The sequence below is a fragment of the Mustela nivalis genome (genome assembly GCF_964662115.1).
Source record: "Mustela nivalis genome assembly, chromosome: 11".
NCBI lineage: Eukaryota > Metazoa > Chordata > Mammalia > Carnivora > Mustelidae > Mustela > Mustela nivalis.
This window is the reverse complement of record NC_139030.1, coordinates 45040340-45057858: the sequence shown is the minus strand read 5'-3', so window position 1 is coordinate 45057858 and position 17519 is coordinate 45040340. Positions and strand designations below refer to the sequence as shown.

At 44.7% G+C, this 17519-nt stretch overlaps 1 protein-coding gene across 6 annotated transcripts in view; it reads right to left on the bottom strand.

The window, feature by feature from the left end:
* Nucleotides 1–17519, bottom strand: part of WIPF1 (WAS/WASL interacting protein family member 1) — a 116701-nt gene that overhangs the window by 15522 nt on the left and 83660 nt on the right. For 3 of the 6 annotated variants that reach the window (XM_082689541.1, XM_082689539.1, XM_082689540.1), the window contains exons 2-5: nucleotides 11571–11724; nucleotides 11041–11129; nucleotides 6114–6243; nucleotides 903–1070 (exon numbers count right to left, since the gene is read on the bottom strand). In XM_082689541.1, coding sequence (XP_082545667.1) covers nucleotides 903–1070; nucleotides 6114–6243; nucleotides 11041–11091 — 349 coding nt within the window. In that variant the 5' untranslated portion in view covers nucleotides 11092–11129; nucleotides 11571–11724. The remainder of the gene's footprint in view (nucleotides 1–902; nucleotides 1071–6113; nucleotides 6244–11040; nucleotides 11130–11570; nucleotides 11725–17519) is intronic. The other 3 variants (XM_082689538.1, XM_082689536.1, XM_082689537.1) reach the window with 1 other exon arrangement.

Sequence of the window (17519 nt, the reverse complement as noted above, 5' to 3'; positions counted from 1 at the left end):
CTGCCTCAGTCCTTCTGGTGGGTTTTAAGTCAGTAAATGTAAATGTGAATGTAGGTCTGGCAAGACAGAATCTCTCAAATTAAGTATCTCTAGATTTTGACCATCCAACACTAAATAGTCAACTAACCGTGAGGATTCAGTGGTTTTTGTCTTTATATGACCGTGAGAATTTCACACTTTCCCAGGAGACACACGAAACGATCACAGAATTAGAAATAAAAGTCTTCTAACACAACAAACATTAATACCAAAAGTTTTATGGTAAAACTTATTGAGCCTCACGTACTGTGTAAAGTTTTTTATTTGGGCATGACCAGGTTCCATTTTTCTCTCTGCCATTAGGTTCAAGACAATCCCACAGGACTCGTTTCCATGTGTCTGTGCAGACAATATTTAGAATCACTGGCCCTCAAATGCCAGAAGTCTGTCATGCAAAACACCTTTCTAGATTTAGTGAGACATGTAATTACATTCCGTATAACATGCTCCACAGTGTTTTGGAAAGTGGCTCACAGGTATTTTCCATACAATAGCTGGGTCAAGCTGCCTCCCAGAGAAAAGGTGAATTTGCCAGGTCACCAGGCAGCCCTTCCAGCAGTGGCCAGTTCCATTTGCTCCTCCTTTTCCTTCCCACTCTAGCTCACCCTTTAGAAAAGAACAAAAAAGTACAAGTTACCCCGAGGACACAGGGCAAATATTTAACAGCTCCATGGAGTGGTCTGATTTTGATTTAAGGAAAAAAAAAAAAAAGATGCTAAATAGAGTCTTTCTTGTAAAACAATGTTACATTTCAAGCGATCTAAAATGTTTTAAAGGGCACAGTGCCTTCGAGGGGATGCCAAGCCTCCAAACCATGGAACTCGCCTCACCTTGTTGCTAAGAGACAAAGAAACTCTCCTTACCACCATCCCTGTTGGCTGTGGATCTCAGCTTCGGCATCCCAGCCTGAAACAGTCCTCCCAAGCCAGGTGGGGCACCCCCCCCAAAACTGCCGCCGCCGCCGCCACTGCCGCCACCACCACCGAAGCCACCGCCACCACCACCGCCACCAGCACCGGCTCCTTTAGGTTCTGCAGAAGGAAGGAAACACTCTCTTCACTGTGTATGAAAACAGCACCAGAGTACAGCCTGAGCCCAAGTACACAATAAACAATGCGGGTCAAACAGGGAGCTGGCTCCAACTGGGCCTGTGCGGGACTCCTGGGATTTCATGAAAAAGCAGTATTTTAACAATTCACCCTACCCCTGGTCAGAAAAGGAAGGGTTTTGCTTTTCACTCCAGGGCTGTCCCAGACCCCACAGCAGGAGAATTAGTGATAGATGATGCCTTGCCCCCATGCTCCCTGCTTGGCTAGCTGCTGTATGAGTTATTACCTGTATCCTAAGATTTGGCAAATAAAAGAATCTTCAAAGAAAGCAAGTCCCAAAGGAGGGGGAGATATAATAAAAGGTGGTAAAAAGAAGAATTGTAAAAATAAAGGGAAGAAAATAAAATATCCCGTAATTTTGGAAATTTATACACTACTTTGGATATTTTTTCCTGCTAGTACTTTTTCATTTTATTTATTTTTTTCTCAAAATTAAGACCAAATTCACTAAACAGCTTTTAGCCTGCTCTTTTCACTTAACACTTTATTGTTAGCATTCCCATGTCATCAAATACTCTTTGAAAACATGAGTTTAAGGGACCACATTGTGTTGTAGGGCATGAATATATTGTGGTTCTTTTGACCATTTACTTATTTGATGACCTTATGGTTTGATCTCAATTTTCTAATAGCATAAAGCCCAACAGTAGGCTTGAACATTTTAAAAACTCCCTGCAGTTGAAGATGGTACAAAGAATTTGTTTTATTTTGTATTTACTTCCCCAAGCCTGTGGAGGATCCTGAAATGGTAAATAGAAAACAATGTAAAGAAAGAAAAAAAAGAAAGAAAGAAAAAGAAAGTAAAAAGAAGATTACTAAGTATCCTGTCTAGACTTTCAGGTTATTTCCCTTGTCTGTGACATATTTTACAACTCTGTTAAGTTGCAGAAACTTATTGTCCATAGAAATGTAAAATAGTTGTGTTCAGCGGCATGCAATTGACTTCACACAGGTTTACCTATCTATAAATTCATTTCAGCTCTGATGTATGTGGTACTTTGAACTCTCCTTTGCACTGGTAACAGTATACTACTTCCCTCAGTAGTTAATGACTTAAATAAAATATTTGACATATGTTTGTTTTATATCTATATGAGAGCCATGACTATAACCCTTTTTAAAGAATTGTCTCATACAATTTATGATGTATGTATGTATGTATGTATATTTGTATTTATGAGGTTTAACATTGTTTAAAGTTTTATCCCTGGAAAACCTTCTAGAGTCTTTGACAGGCAGTATGAAATCTACAAATAAATAAGGGAGGACTGACACTTTTATGATATTTAGACTATATGGAAACATGGTATACTCTCCCATGTCTTCTGCTACATTCAGTTAAGTTTTATAATTTTTCCTGATATGGGTCACATATGCTTCTTGTTAAGGTTACTTTGATACATTTTTGTTTGTTGAAACTGTGAAAGGGGTGTTTGCCCCTTTTGTAATTGGTTATCATTGGCATCAGAAAATTTTGGGGCACCTGGGTGGTTCAGTGGGTTAAGCCTCTGCCTTCAGCTCAGGTCATAATCTCAGGGCCCTGGGATCGAGTCCCGCATTGGGATCTCTACTCAGCAGGGAGCAGGCTTCCCCATCTCTCCCTGCCTGCTGTTCTGCCAAGTTGTGATCTCTCTCACTCTGTCAAATTTAAAAAAAAAAAAAAAAATCCTTAAAAGAAAGAAAATTTCATTTGACATCTAATAAACCATTCTGCTAATATTTTCTAAATTAAAATTTATTAAAAAACTATTATCTCGGATTTTCTACTAGACATAGGGTCTCCAAATAATAAAGGTTTTGCTTCCTCTTGTATCTTATTTTTGTTCTAGTTTATATAAGTAATTACTTTGATGACTGAACTTCCATATGATATAAATTATTAATATTGCTACAGGCAACCATAGTTTGCTTTTAATGAGCACGCCTTTAACCTGGGAACTACTGGCACTTTAGAGCAGATAGTTCTTTGTTTGTGGGTGGCTGTCTTATTCTCTGTAGAATGTTTCCAGCATGCCTGGCCTTCACCCACTAGATGTCAGTAGGAACCCCACCTTGGCTAAGTTATGACAACTAAAAATGCCTCCAGACATTGCCACAGGTCCCCTGGGACACTGATAGATAGCTTTCTTTTTGTGTTTGTGCTGCCTTGGTCAAGTTTGAGGTTAGGGCCATGTGAATCCCATTATATCAATCAGATAGCTTTTCCTCTCTTCCTATGTTTGGGAATGATTTGTATAGCCTTTGAATAAGCTGTTTCTTAAAATCTGGAAGAATTCACTGATAAAGTCATCTGGCTCTAAAGCTTTTTAGAGAGAAAGCTAGAAAAAGTGTTCAACTTCCCCTTGCTCGTTGAAGCTTCATGAGTGAATTTTGGTAAATTTATGCTTTTTGTAAAACATTAATTTCTTTAAGATTTTAACATGTTTTAGCATATAAATGCATCACAGCATCCTTAATTTTGAAAAAACCTGTGTTAAATCTCTCACTAATCTATGCTGAGTCCTACTTTTATTCATTTGTGTTTTCTTTTCTTCTCGATTAGACCGATCCTAAGCCTGTGTTAACTCTGCACTTTTTTTAGAGGTGGAGCTTTCTGGGATACCTTTGGGAGATCTGCTGATAGAAGAAATAACCTGATCATGAACTGACAAGGATCACCTCACCTAACAAATCAAATTACAATAACAATTTCCAGAAGTATATGCAAAATGGCTCCTGTTACGAAATCACATTTTTTTTTTACTAATTTTAATTATTACTGATAATAATAATATGCTCTTGACACTCAAATATTGCTCATTAATTAATGATACATTTTGGAATGCTGCATTTAAATAGGATACCTTTACATGGCGGCAGACATTCAAAGAGACTGATGCACTATCAGACATGATTCATCAGTGTTCTTAACCCGAAACTTTGGAGCATCTTTCAGAGAGAAAAGCTAAAGTAGTTGATGATCTCTCACTGGCTCCTGATCACTTCCTTAGGAATCACACTGCAGGACGAGGCTGAAGTAAAAGCTTTATCCCGCATAACCACGGTCAACATTTTGACATAGAACCCAGGGAGGCTTCAGCTGCAAACAAATATAAAGCTATGGGTGGACCATGCCACTTACAGAGCCCATGGCCACGGTGCCAGTGTCCGCTAAGTGCACGGACAACAGGGCATGAGCTGGGTTGCATCTTGTGTCCATGAAGCAAAGCATGTTCATAAACATCACTGAACTGCTGGAAGGGAGAAGAGCTAATATTTCTTTCCATTGAATGGTAGGCGAAGGGGACCTTGACGAATACAGTGAGTTTCTAATAGTGGATTCAGGAACAGGCCACAGACTGTCCAGTGTTCTTCAGTATCAGTGGGGAATTCACATCTACCTCTCTTGAGCCTCCGGCTCCCCCTCCTGGGGGAAAGGACGACTGAGCTGTGTCCCCGACATCAGCAGTGTGCGGAGCACCTCTGGCTCCATACCTTGCACTGGGAGTCAACAGCTTTGGACCAAGGCTCCCCAGAGGTAAGTGGTGCTGGGCTCCCCTTAGGGAGAATTTTGTGACACCAATCAGGAGGATTAAGGGATTATAAAAGAACCCGATCAGTTTCATAAGCTTTTTAAAAAATGTTTGACAAGAGAAAGAGTGAGAGAGGGAACACAAGCAGGGGGAGAGGAGGTGGGCAAGCAGGCTCCCCCCGAGCAGGGGGCCCAATGTGGGGCTCCATCCCAGGACCCCGGGACCATGACCTGAGCCCAAGGCAGATGTCTAACGACTGAGCCACCCAGCGCCCCTCATGGACATTTTGACAAAGAGGTAACTGTGTGCAGTCAAGGTTAAAACTCCTCATAATTTCTTCTGAAGAATGGTGTACTCTCTCCCCTGCACCACACAACCTGACACAGCAGAGCAATGTGCAAAAGCCTTTGTCTTGGTCTTCCTCTTTTCCATTTTCCTCCCACTAATGTTCTCACCTAACTCTGAGCCTTCTTTCTTCTCTACTAAGAGAATTTTCCTAGAAATTCTTCCTAAACACTTCTACTCCTCGACTTGGCCAAAATCCTGCATCCACTGGTCACCCTCTACAAAGCTCCCTGGGGTGATTTTTGGAAAGTCAGGCTATTTCCTGTTGAGTCCAAATGGGATCTGGGTGTAGGATATGGGTAGCCGGCAGTGGAAGGGTCTAGGAATGTGTGGAGACAGTTTCAAGGCCTAGTTATTAACTACCAGTAGATTCAAGTCATGGATACATTTTCATTCTGTGGTAAATGTTAACAGGAGTTCTGTGTTGTGGGTACCTGCTTGATTCTACATCCCCTGGCTTGTTCTAGAAAGTTCCTCCAACTTACGATGGGTAGATAAGCAAAGTTGTGATCTCATTTTCTCTCTCTCTCCCAGCTCCTGAAAATCTTATCTTACACTTGAATGACACATCCCAGCCCACAGAATACTTTCGCATTGTCTCGTCTGCTGCTCACAGCAAACTGTGAGGGCAGCAGAACAGCCATTATCTCCATTTTACACCTGAGGACAATAAGGTGTGGAGATGGTTAAGGGATGGATGTGGCAGAACTTGGACCTACACCTGTTGATTCCAAGGCTGGGGCTCTTTCCATATTTCATGCAGCCTTTGGATCTGTGGTGCAAAGAGTAACGGGTTAACTTCCAGAAAGTGTGGTGAATAATTCAGAGAATCGCTGCTGTGTGTGTCTTGGACAAAGAATTATTATACTGGCTTCCTGCAGCATTAGAGGGAACCCAAGCCGGAGCTGTGGCCACAATGAGTGATACAGTCCCTTATTTTGCTAGCTTTGCAGCTGTTGTTAACCAAAAAAAAAAAAAAAAAAAAAAAAAGAACCCACCAAAAACAAACAAACAAACAAACCCAAAACAAAACACTATTTGGAAGGGTAAGGCTGATTGTTAGGCCATAAATCACTTATCTCCATGGAAAACAGCTTTTTTCACTTACTGTCCAATATTGGCGCACTCCTGTCATTGGTGACTGTCTTCTTCAGTTTCTTCCCTTTGCTGATGTCAGAGAGAAGAGCATTTCTCCCAGCCTGTTCTGACTTATTCAAGGTAGGCTTTTCCGTATTGGCCTGAAAGGAAACCATGCAGACTTACAGTCATCTCTTGAATTAAAATCATATAACACAACACTCAGAGGGGACAGCTAGAGTACTGCGAGCTTGTTACTGAGGTTCTTGGCAATGGTTGTAAATTCTCCACAAGTTTTAGATCCGATGTCATTCTTTTTAAGACCCAGACATTTGGGAACAGATGCAGCAATAAATTACATTCATTTTTAATGCAGGAAGAGTCAGTCCCTAATAAAAGTCTCTAAAAACTCAGACCACAATCTGGTGGTCACCAAAAGAGCCAGGGTTGGATGGCTCAAAACAAGAAGGGAATTTTGAGATTCTGCTAGATACTACAAGGCTTCATACTCCAGAATGTGTTCTGAAGAACAGCTTCTCTCTCCTATCTTTTGGAGCTAACCTGGAGCAAGGGGAAAATTGTCTCTAGCAAAAAGGGTCAGTTGCATGTGTTTTAAATTCACCCCAAGTTTTAGAAAATAATTCCCTCTGTTTATATTGACAAAGATTTTTTTCTTTTTAAGTTAGGGCATTTGAGGTATAATTTCCATAATAATCAAGTCACTACTTTAGTGTAAAGTTCTACAGGTATTGAAAAGGATACAGTCATGAGACCACCACCACACTCAAGATCTAGAACACGTCCATAAGCCCCCGAAGTTCCCGCATGCCCTTGCCCAGGGTGTTTCTCACATAGAATTCCTTTGAAAGCTTAGCTCACAGAGAATGCAGAGTGGACAAAGGTGCTGCTTTAAAATGCTTAGGTATTTTCTCACTTTTCTGGAAAGGCTGGGAAAGATCTGTACTATGAAACCGGGATGTTGCTTCCTCAGGGTTATTTTAGGGAGCAGGGACACTGTGAGTCTAGAGCACAGGACTCGGAAGTAGTAGGCATGTGCCTGGGTCTGTCACACGGGGAAACTGGCTTGGTCTGGCCTGGCCCTAGGCAGAGGTGACTTCCCCAAACCCAGTGGTCCTTCCAGCAGACCTCAGAGGCCTTTCAGGCTGGTCCTAGCCCTTTTGGAAGGATCTGATTCCAGAGGAGCTGGTGGGGGGCGCAGGAGGTAAAGTTGGGACCCTTTAGCTTGCTACCTCACCCAGCGATTTATTACGAGCTAGAGGCAGAGGGAATGCTAAGAAAAACCCTGAAGCAGGATACACAGATGCTCTCTGTTAAGGTGAAAGGGTCCTGGAATAATTATAAGGTATTACTTGCTCATAATAACAGCAGTTAACATTTTATATAGCGTTTACTATGGGTCAGGCACTGCTTTTACCTCCTTTACGTGTATTAATTCATTTAGTCCTAATCAGCCCTGTGACTCATTATTTCCATTTTAGAGACAAGAGAGCAGAGGCACAGGGAGGTAAAATCTTTTGCCCCCGTCATTGAGACAGTTAGAGGAGGACCCTAGGATCCAAACCCTGGCAGCGTGATTCCAGAGCCTCCCCTGTAACTTGCAGAAGGGGAAACGTGGGATCTAACATGCCCCTTGCTCACATCAGGGAGCGGCTGTTAAAGGTACAAACTCACAACTAGAAGATGAGCAAGTCCTGGACGAGTACAGCATGGTGATGAGAGTCAACAATATTGTATTATAAACTTCAAAGTTGCTAAGAGACTGGGTCTTTGATGTTCTCACCAGGAAAAAGGAATGATAATTGCGTGATGTGAAAGAGGCGTTAGCTAAGCTCAGATGGTAATTACCTTAAGTATAAAAATGTAGCAAATCAACATGTGGTAGGACTTAAACTTCCACCACCCTAAATGTCAATTATACCTCAGTTAAGAAAAGTAACAAAATGCCCCTTCCCCACCCACCTGCGACACTGCCCTGAGCGAGCCTGTTAATATCAGCAGCTGATCATTCCAGAAGGGCTCTTACATGCACAGTTCCTGTATGCTAATGGAGTCATCTTCTGTTGCTCTGAAACTTAGTTTTTCAACTTGATGACACATCTTGGACATCTTGGAGTGAACTCTTAAGATTACCTACTGTCTTCTTTAAGGATGAAGGGCAGCAATTTTCACCGGCCTCCTGTGATGCCTCCAAATGTCTTTTTTTTTTTTTTAAATATTTTATTTGTTTATTTGACAGAGAGCTAGAGAGAGAGCACAAGTAAGCAGAGCGGCAGGGAGAGGGGGAGAGAGAGAAGCAGGCTATCCGCTGAGCAGGGAGCCCGATGTGGGGCTTGATCCCAGGACCCTGGAATCATGACCGGAGCCGAAGGCAGCTGCTCAACCAACTGAGCCACCCAGGTGCCCCCAAATGTCTTTTGATGCCTGATCTCCTTGGGTGCTAATTCCTCTCCGGTGGGCAGTCCGGAGCCCTTCACTGAGCTGTCCCACCAGACAGTGCCCTGTGACAGCCACCAACCCACCTTTCCCTTTGCTCGTCTCTGTATCCTACTTCTCTAGGATCTTGCTTTAGGTCACATAAAATGTATAGAATGGGGGCACCTGGGTGGCTCAGTGGGTTAAAGCCTCTGCCTTCGACTCAGGTCATGATCCCAGGGTCCTGGGATCGAGCCCCACGTCGGGCTCTCTGCTCGGCAGGAAACCTGCTTTCTCCTCTCTCTCTCTCTGCCTGCCTCTCTGCCTACTTGTGATTTCTCTCTCTGTGTCAAATAAATAACATCTTTAAAAAAATGTATAGAATGAATAAATAAATAAACAAACAAATAAATAAAGTACAGAAATGAGTTGATAGGATAAATTTTAGTCACTGCAGTACCACCTGAATGTCTTTGCAGCTGTCTTACTATTTATTTAATATTTTTCATTAAGTCAGTTCACGATATTATTTATACAATTTTTCAGTGAATATTTTCTTTTAAATTAATTCACTATTAAACCCTTAGTTTAATGTAATAGTTACAAATTTTAGAACATATTAAAATAAGTACATGAGCATTAAAATTTAAAAAAAATCCACATACTACCTAGCTAGTGGTATAAAACCACACTTTTGGGGAAATAGAGATAAATAAATCCTGCTATGTTAGCTAGATCAGAACTTTCTTTTTCTTTTTCTTTTTTTTTTAGATTTCATTTATTTGAGGGAGAGTGAAAGTATGTGTGAGGGGAGGGGCAGTGGGAGAGGGAGAAGCAGACTCCCCATTGAGCAGGGAAGCTGACGTGAGGCTTACTCCCAGGACCCTGAGATTGTGACCTGAGCTGAAGGCAGATGCATGACCGACTGAGCCACCCAGACGCCTCTGGATCAGGATTTTTCAAACATATCTGAGTGAAGGATCGGTTTCAAAATTTTTTTTCCCAGCTCACCTTGGACTGATACTTTTGTAAAATGACAATTAATTATTAGAAAAATGAATTAGAGGGCACCTGGGTACTTAAGTACTTACTGCAGTACTTAAGCATCTGACTGTTGATTTCAGCTCAGGTTATGATCTCAGGGTTGTGAGATCAAGGCCCATGTCAGGCTCCCAGCTGGGCGAGGAGTCTGCTGAAGATTCCTTCTCTCCCTCTGTCCCTCCCCCTTCCTGCTCGCACGTGCACACTCTCGCTCTTTCTCTAAAAATACATAAGTAAGTAAATATTTTTAACAAGAATAATGAATTACTTAAAAAAGAGACCCACGAAATACAATCTTAGGAACAGCAGACATAACACTACTGTCAAATTGCTGTGTTTCTTAATGCTTATTCTTTCTGTACTGTCTCCTTGGGGCCGCTAAGCAGCAGCTGGAGGACCACACTGGGTAGCAACAAGCTGGTTCTACCCAGTTCTTCTAACTGGGTTCCGACCACAGATGGGCTACATAAATGTGTTCTGTGGAAGCCTGAACAAGAGACTTTTCGTCTCTGAGCCTCAGTTTCCCCAAGTGAAAAGGACCCATCAGCAGTGAAGCCTTCCCATGCTGAGGTAGTGGGGCAAGGGGGTGCATCTGGGAGCCTTTTCTGTGTCACCACGGGGAGGGCTGCTGGCTTTCCTGTAAGAAGGTACACTAATTTCTGAGGATAGGTCTATCAAGAGACCAGGAGGAGCCCAGTGAAGAAATTCCTTTGGAAAGTAGACATCTAAATGTAAGGGGCTTTAAAGATTTAAAGATTTATTTATTTATTTGAGAGAAAGAGAGAGAGAGAATGAGCAGGAGGGGCAGAGGGAGAGGGAGAGAATCTCAAGCAGACTCCACACGAGCACGAGCCCTATCTGGGGCTCAATCTCATGACCCTGAGATCACAACCTGAGCTGAAGCCAAGAGTTGGAAACTTACCTGCCTGCACCACCTGGGTGCCCCTGCAAGGACAGATTTAAAGAAGGGTGTGCGTGTGGGGGAAGTGGGAGTCAGGGAGTGGTGGGTGGTATTTGCCAAAAAGAAGAGTGGGAAGAAGGGAAGGAGGGAAGCGGGAAAGAAGGGAAAGTCAGAGAAAAAGAAAGAGTGAGTCTGCAGGAGGGCGAACGGCTGCATTTCATACATAGACCAGGGTTTCTGGGCTGTTTTGTCCAGAAATTAAAGGGTAGAAGTCAAGTCCATTGAACGGCAACAGAGCATGCCGGGCAGAACCCCAGTACTGGGAAGGAACAGGATGTTTCCCTGATGGACCTGACAGAGGAAACCTCACGAATGCACATCCCACACATGTCCTCTGCACTGCCTGAGCCTCTGACAACCAGCCCCCTGGGTCTCAGGGGCTGGCTAACTTGCAGCGGGAAAACCTGCCCCATGGTTTTCATGCCATAATGCAAATACATGCAAAACAAATGCATGGGCGTCCAGGTTCGACTTCATCTGGCCTGCTTGGTGCACCATTTGGGGTCGTCAAGGGGCCACTCACCAGAGCAAATGTTGGCGGGGGCGGGGGTGCCGGAGGGGGAGGGACAGGCATCTTGGACAGCTACCCGTTCAACAGTCTTGCTGGTCACTCTGTAAAAACAAAGCAAAAACAAATAAAACTTGGTCATGGATTAGACTTTTTAGTAATACTTTGTTCTAATCTTTCCTCCCTCCTTCCCACCAAAGGGACAGCTTTTCACGAAGATTAGATTTTTTTTTTTTTTTTTTTTGAGAGAGGGGGTTGGGGTGGGGCAGAGGACGAGAATCACAAGCAGACTCCCTGCTGAGTGCAGAACCCATCACCGGGCTCGATCTCAGGACCTGGAAATCATAACCACGAGTCAAAACCAAGAGTCCGACACTTAACTGTCGGAGCCACCCAGGCACCCGCAAGGGGTGTAATCATCTTTACAACATTGCTAAGATGTGACTCTTCTGAAAGGGCCCTAGTAGGGGAGGTTTCTGAGCCCAAATGCCTTAAGATATTGGAAGCAAAATTGGTGCCTCACACTGCTCAATTCCCTTACCCACCAGAGCAGGTCTGGGAAACAACACCCAGAGCCGGCGTAAGCTGGAAGGTGGTTTTCTTCTTGCAAATGCCTGGCATTCGCCTGGGACTTGGCACGAACTGTAGGCACACGAAGACGAATATTTTTCTGGTCTTGCCCTCAAAGGTCTCACAGTCCTCCAGGGAAAGAAGGCAGGAATAAGGTAAGGCAGGCAGGTAAGATGGGCAAGGGAGCCAGATGCCCATCTTTGTGCTACTGGGCATTTCCTTATAGGAACAAAGTTTTTTAAAAAAGGGGAAAAAAGAGACAAGGTCCAGACTTCAGAGTCCCAAGCTGTTTACTGGAAATACACTTCATTAGAAAGGCTTTCTGAATAGTGTGACAGCTCTGGGAACAAGGGGAAGCCAGATGGTGGCCGGCTGGGAGAGTGCAGGGAAAACCCGGCCCATGGCAGTGGGAAGCGGACAGCCTGGCAAACATCAGGGCTGAAGAACCTACTGGACGAGGAAGCTTCCCAGCACTTCCACCAGGCATGAATCCGCCTCCCCGCTCCGTTTTCAGGGTCCCATCCCTGGGTCCCAGGACCGGTGTAGGGCCAGGTGCTCTCACCCCCCAAGTAATCTGGGCTCCTCCCACCCAGTCGCTGCTCCTCAAGTGTAGTCCTGGGTCAGCAGGAGGGGCGTCACCCCGAGCTCTTAGAAATGTCAAATCTCAGCCCCTCTACCCACCAAATTTGTTTCAGCACCTTAACAAGATCCTGAGGTGATTCGTGGGCACTAAAATTTGAGCTGCCTGTTGTAGAATCTGAGTCTTAAGCCAGTGGGCGGCCTGGGACACTCCCCACCTGAACCACACGGAACATGTGTCCTAAATTTCAAACACAGAGTTTTTTTTAAAAAGATTTTATTTATTTATTTGACAGAGAGAGGGAGTGAGCAGGAGCACAAGCAGGGGGAGTGGCAGGCAGGGGAGAAGCAGGCTCCTCCCAGAGCAAGAAGCCAGACGTGGGCCTCGATCCCAGGATCCCGGGATATTGACCTGAGCCGAAGGCAGATGCTTGACCACTGAGTCACCCAGGGGCCTCTCAAATAGCAGAATTATCTTTCTCTTGTTCTCCACTTCTCTTAAGGGAAGAAAACAATTAGAATTTTAAAAAATTAAGTTCAACCATGAACATTTAATGTGGGAAAACTTACACCGTGAAACTACTTTCTATTAAAGTATTGTTAGATGGCTTGCTTTCTGTTAACAGAAAGGGAACGCAAAATCTAAAAGGACATGTCTGGACTTGTCAAAGCTGCTGGAAGATGGGAATTAAGACAGGTTGGACATTCCAAGGGGACTGCCAAAAAAATGAATTTTCAGAAACACCGCCCAGCACAGCTGCTGTCACTTAACGATCAATTTGATCACGGTCACTTCCAGGGTCTTTAAGTCCTATAAGGGATGCCACAGACTAGCATGATTCCACCCATTTCACAGGGGACACTGGGAATCAGAGAAACTGAGCAATTCACGGAAAGACCCTAATTCATTCACAAGTCCTCTGAATCCCTGGTCTTTTTCGAGAAGCCTTTTTGGGCAGTAAAGAGCGAAATAGTGCTACAACTCGATCCATTTTTCCCTGAGAGACTGTCTCAGATGAAGCTTCTTTTAAAACGTGTTCCTTAAATGGGCCTTTCCTGCATGACACCGGCCCGTCACCTGTGGGGCCGCATGGGCAGTGTGACCAGTGCTGAGGGCAGGCCTGTGCTATGAAGCCTGTCCTGCGGCAGAAGGCACCCGAGGCCTCACTGTGGCATGCATCCTGGGACCAGGACCATGCACTGTGGCATGCACCAAGGACGGGCATCGGAAACGGGACTCAGGCGCAACGGACTGGGAAAGACGCTGCCGCTGGAGCCGTGGTACTAACGGAGCTGGAGAAGGCAGCTTACCAGGGGAGGGGGTGGCCAAGGGCGCCTGGAGGGCCCCAGGGGTGTGCTCCGTGGGACAGAGCATCCCTGTGCCGATGATGAAACCGCCTCAACCCTCTTATGCACGGAGTCGAACTCCCCACTTCACCAGCTAACCTGCCATCCCATTATCCTAACACCGAACCAGGAAGGAGTGGGCTCTGGTCGACCACCAGGAACCTCTTACGGGCCCGGTTCTCATGACTCAGTCCCCGCTTGCAAAGATCAGGTTGAACTCCTGTCTGATACAGCTCAGGGGCCACACTGGGGTACAGGGAGCCTTTCAGGGGGCTGCCACCTGTCAGGCCTTTCTAATCTAGTTATATAATTTTTTGCTGTGGCTGTTATGGTTCTGTCTGTGCACTAACTTATAAATAAGCCTGTGGACCACAGAGGCTCGGCCTTCCCCCCACCCCTCCCTGCCCCAGCTCAACCTCGGGAGGAGGATCTGTGGCTGAGCGCCCTCACCATTCTCTCCTCTTCCCCAGTCCCTGTCTAGCCTCCTTTCTCCAGGCAAACTACTCCCACCTGAAGGCTCGAAGGCGCTGACTTCAGGGGTCTCTCTGTCCCTTCCTGCTTATCTGGGCTTGTTCAGCGCGGAACCTGGAGGGAAGCTTTTGAGAAATCCCAGACTCCAATCTTGCCACCTTACCTCATGGGTCAAAGAAGACCAACTCATGTCCCTCTTGCCAGCCTTCTTCCTGGCTGTCTCCCCACCAGACAGAACTTTACCAGCTCTCCCGAACACTGATCCAAAGCAGGGTTCTCACTAAATATGTGCGGAGTGAAAGAGCCAGGTAATCGCACAAGCAAGCCATGTGCTGGCCACTGCAACAGCTCCCAGAGTCACCCCTTGTGCATTCTGAGGTTTGAACGAAGAATGAGCCCTAGGTCAGAAGGGCTTGCTAGCCCTTAGTCCTGGGACCGGCTGTCCTGGCAGTCTGACTTCACCAGTGAAGCAGAACCCAAAGCCTTGGGACAGTCAGTGTTCCCTCCTCTTATGGAGTTGACAGGCCACATCAGAACCAGAAAAGGACCTTCCCGAAGGACCGCACAGCAGCATAGATCCTAATGGACCCAGCATTCCTAACCTGGATCCTTACACCTGTAGGGTCTGTGAACTTGAATAGAAAAAAAAAAAAAAAAGGACCTGTTTAGTTCCCTTAAGCTCTAACTAAAACCTAGCACTTCCTTCAATTATAAATGTAGGCTGAAAACCACAGTACCTAAAACTTTTTCACGAACAGTTTTTCACATCATACTTCCACATCATGTTACAATCGTCGCAGATCTCTTTTGAAATTACAGCAATGTTTGGATCTGTTGCTAGATCTTACTGTACACACTTCAGTATAACTAGTTTCCTTTGTATCCTCTGTATTTTGTTTTATGCCTTAATTTTTTTTTAAAGATTTTATTTTATTTATTTGACAGAGAGAGAGAAATAGGCAGAGAGGCAGGCAGAGAGAGAGAGAGAGGAGTAGGCAGGCTCCCCGCTGAGCAGAAAGCCCAAAGCAGGGCTCCATCTCAGGACCCCAAGATCATGACCTGAGCCAAAGACAGAGGCTTAACTCACTAAGCCACACAGGTGCCTCTGTCTTATGCCTTTAGTAACAGCCAGAGAAGGTGTCTTTTGGGGTTTATCAAACACTAGTGTGATCTATGGATGAAAAAGGCTAGAATCCCTCTGAGGACATGAGACCAGGGTCAGGGACATGTCATTTTGACTCTTTGCCATCATACCTACCCACCTGGGGTAAGAGACTACCCTCTCTGCACCGTGTGGAACAGAGTTGTGGGAGGATGAATGGAATGGTACACAGCAAGCCTCCAGGTGGGTCAACGACCAACAGATGGGTCTAGATTTGTCTTTCTTGAAGGTAAGCATGGGTCTGCTGGTGTGAGTGCTTCTGGGGCACTTGGCAAAGGAGGGATTGACTTGGCACCTCTCCCTAGAATTAATACCTCATAAATAAAGGAACCCTTCAAGGTACTAAACTCATAACAGAAGATTCTGAGGCTCAGTACCTCACTATGCCCTCCTCTGGTCCCTGTAACACCCCCATTTTACCCGTGAGAAAACCCAGTTGTTGAGGATGGAGGCTTGTCCAAAACCTCCGAGCCATTAGCAATAACGTTATCCCTCGCCGCCCCGTTGTTCCTAAGCCTCATATTTCACTGACCTCCATCCCCACTGAAAGCCAAATTTTCACTGTCACCAACTTATAAAGTGCTACCTTTGGTACATCGGTCGATAAGGTCTGCTAATACCTGTCCACCTTCTCTTGGAGGAAAACAATACATCTGCACAGTAATGTCCCAGGGTTTTACGGAGAGTCCTTCTTCTTGAAAACCTTAAAAGCTGACGTAGATGACATAAAGTTTTCTGGAGGCTCCACCTTGTTACTACATGTAGATGGGTTTCTTCTCTGCTCCTTTCCCTAAGCCTCTTCACTGAGCAGCCACCTGTTAAAACTTTTAGCCTTAAAGGGACATAAAGTTTCCAGGGAAAAATCGCAGTTTGCTCTGACTTGGGGTCCATATTTAGGGCACCTGAGTTTGGAAAAGGGCTATATTTAGATTCAGATAGGCTGAGTGGTATCCTAAACTTCCCAAAATCTAAAACGAAGCACCAATGATGAAATTTTCCTGGGCTAGCTGCCTAGTGTTAAAATTGGATTCCAAACTTCTCTCTTCTGGCCCAACCCCTACATATTTTACTGAAAAACAACAATCGTGACCTATTATTTGGGAAGACCAAGATGACACAGACTTGGAGGCCTTAAAGAAAAGCTTAATGAAGCTCGCTCCTTGGGTACCCCAACTAACAGGTTCCTTTTTTCCTTTTTGTGAGAGGGAAGGGAATGCCCTTGGAGCACTCACTAAAAAATATGGAAACTATCATCAAGCCATGGGGCATTATTATAGCCAACAACCCGAACCTGAAACACAAGGATAGCCCTCTTGTCTCAGAGCCATTCCTGCCACTGCCTTTTTGGTTGAGCCAACTGAAGAAACCATCATCCCCACCACCCCCAATCATCTCTGTGTCCCTTGCAGTAGAGGCCCTCTGGAATTCTCACCACATTAAACACCTTTCAGCCAGTCACTTCACCTCCCGGGAAATACCCCCACTAACTGTCCATCCTGCAATGCTTTCTTCCTGCAACATCCTGAGCCAAGCCATTCTTCTCTCCCCCTTCACTGACAAGGCCTCTCACAACTGCTTGATGCAAACACAGTACATTTTGACTCCCTGCAGTAATTTACAGAAAACTCAAATCAATGCAGATCTTTCATGGTTTACTGATGGGTCTTATTCAAAGGATGAAAGTGGTAAATATGCTGGGCACACAATTAAAATTCTTTTTAAAAGAGTTCCTTCACCTTTAGTCCAACAGTCTCAATTATAGGCTCCTGCTCGGTCTTGAACTTTGGCCGAAGGCATAACCATGGACATCTACACTGATAGTTGGTATGGTTTTGGGGCAGCCCATTACAGGGATGTTATGGAAAGAGTTGGATGTCTTACCTCTAACAGAAGAAAATTACAAATGGCTCTTCTGTCCAAAATTTATTAGATGGCCATGCTTTTGCCAGCTCCTCTACCTAGAGTTAAAGTCCCTGGGTATTTGAGACTTCACTTCCTGGAGGCCAAAGGAAACCACCTTGCTGATGTTTCTGTTAAAAACTCTACTCTTTAAGGAACCAGTAACCAAAACCTCAGTCATAGTCGAAAAGGATGTTCCTCTAAAAGAAAATCTCAAAGAACTGACAAGAGATGCTCAACAGTTGGCCCCAGAGGAGGAAAAGAAAAAAAAAAAAAAACAATATTGGAAATCTAATAATTGTTGGTTCAATAAAACAAAGAGAACTCTGGCTTGAACCAAATAACAATACAGTCCGGCCAAAGGCTCTAAACTTCCCATTACTAACCGCTGTACACGCATGAAATCCTTGGACTACTGATGAAATGAGAGACTTTATGAAACAACACTGGTTGGGAAATATTCCTA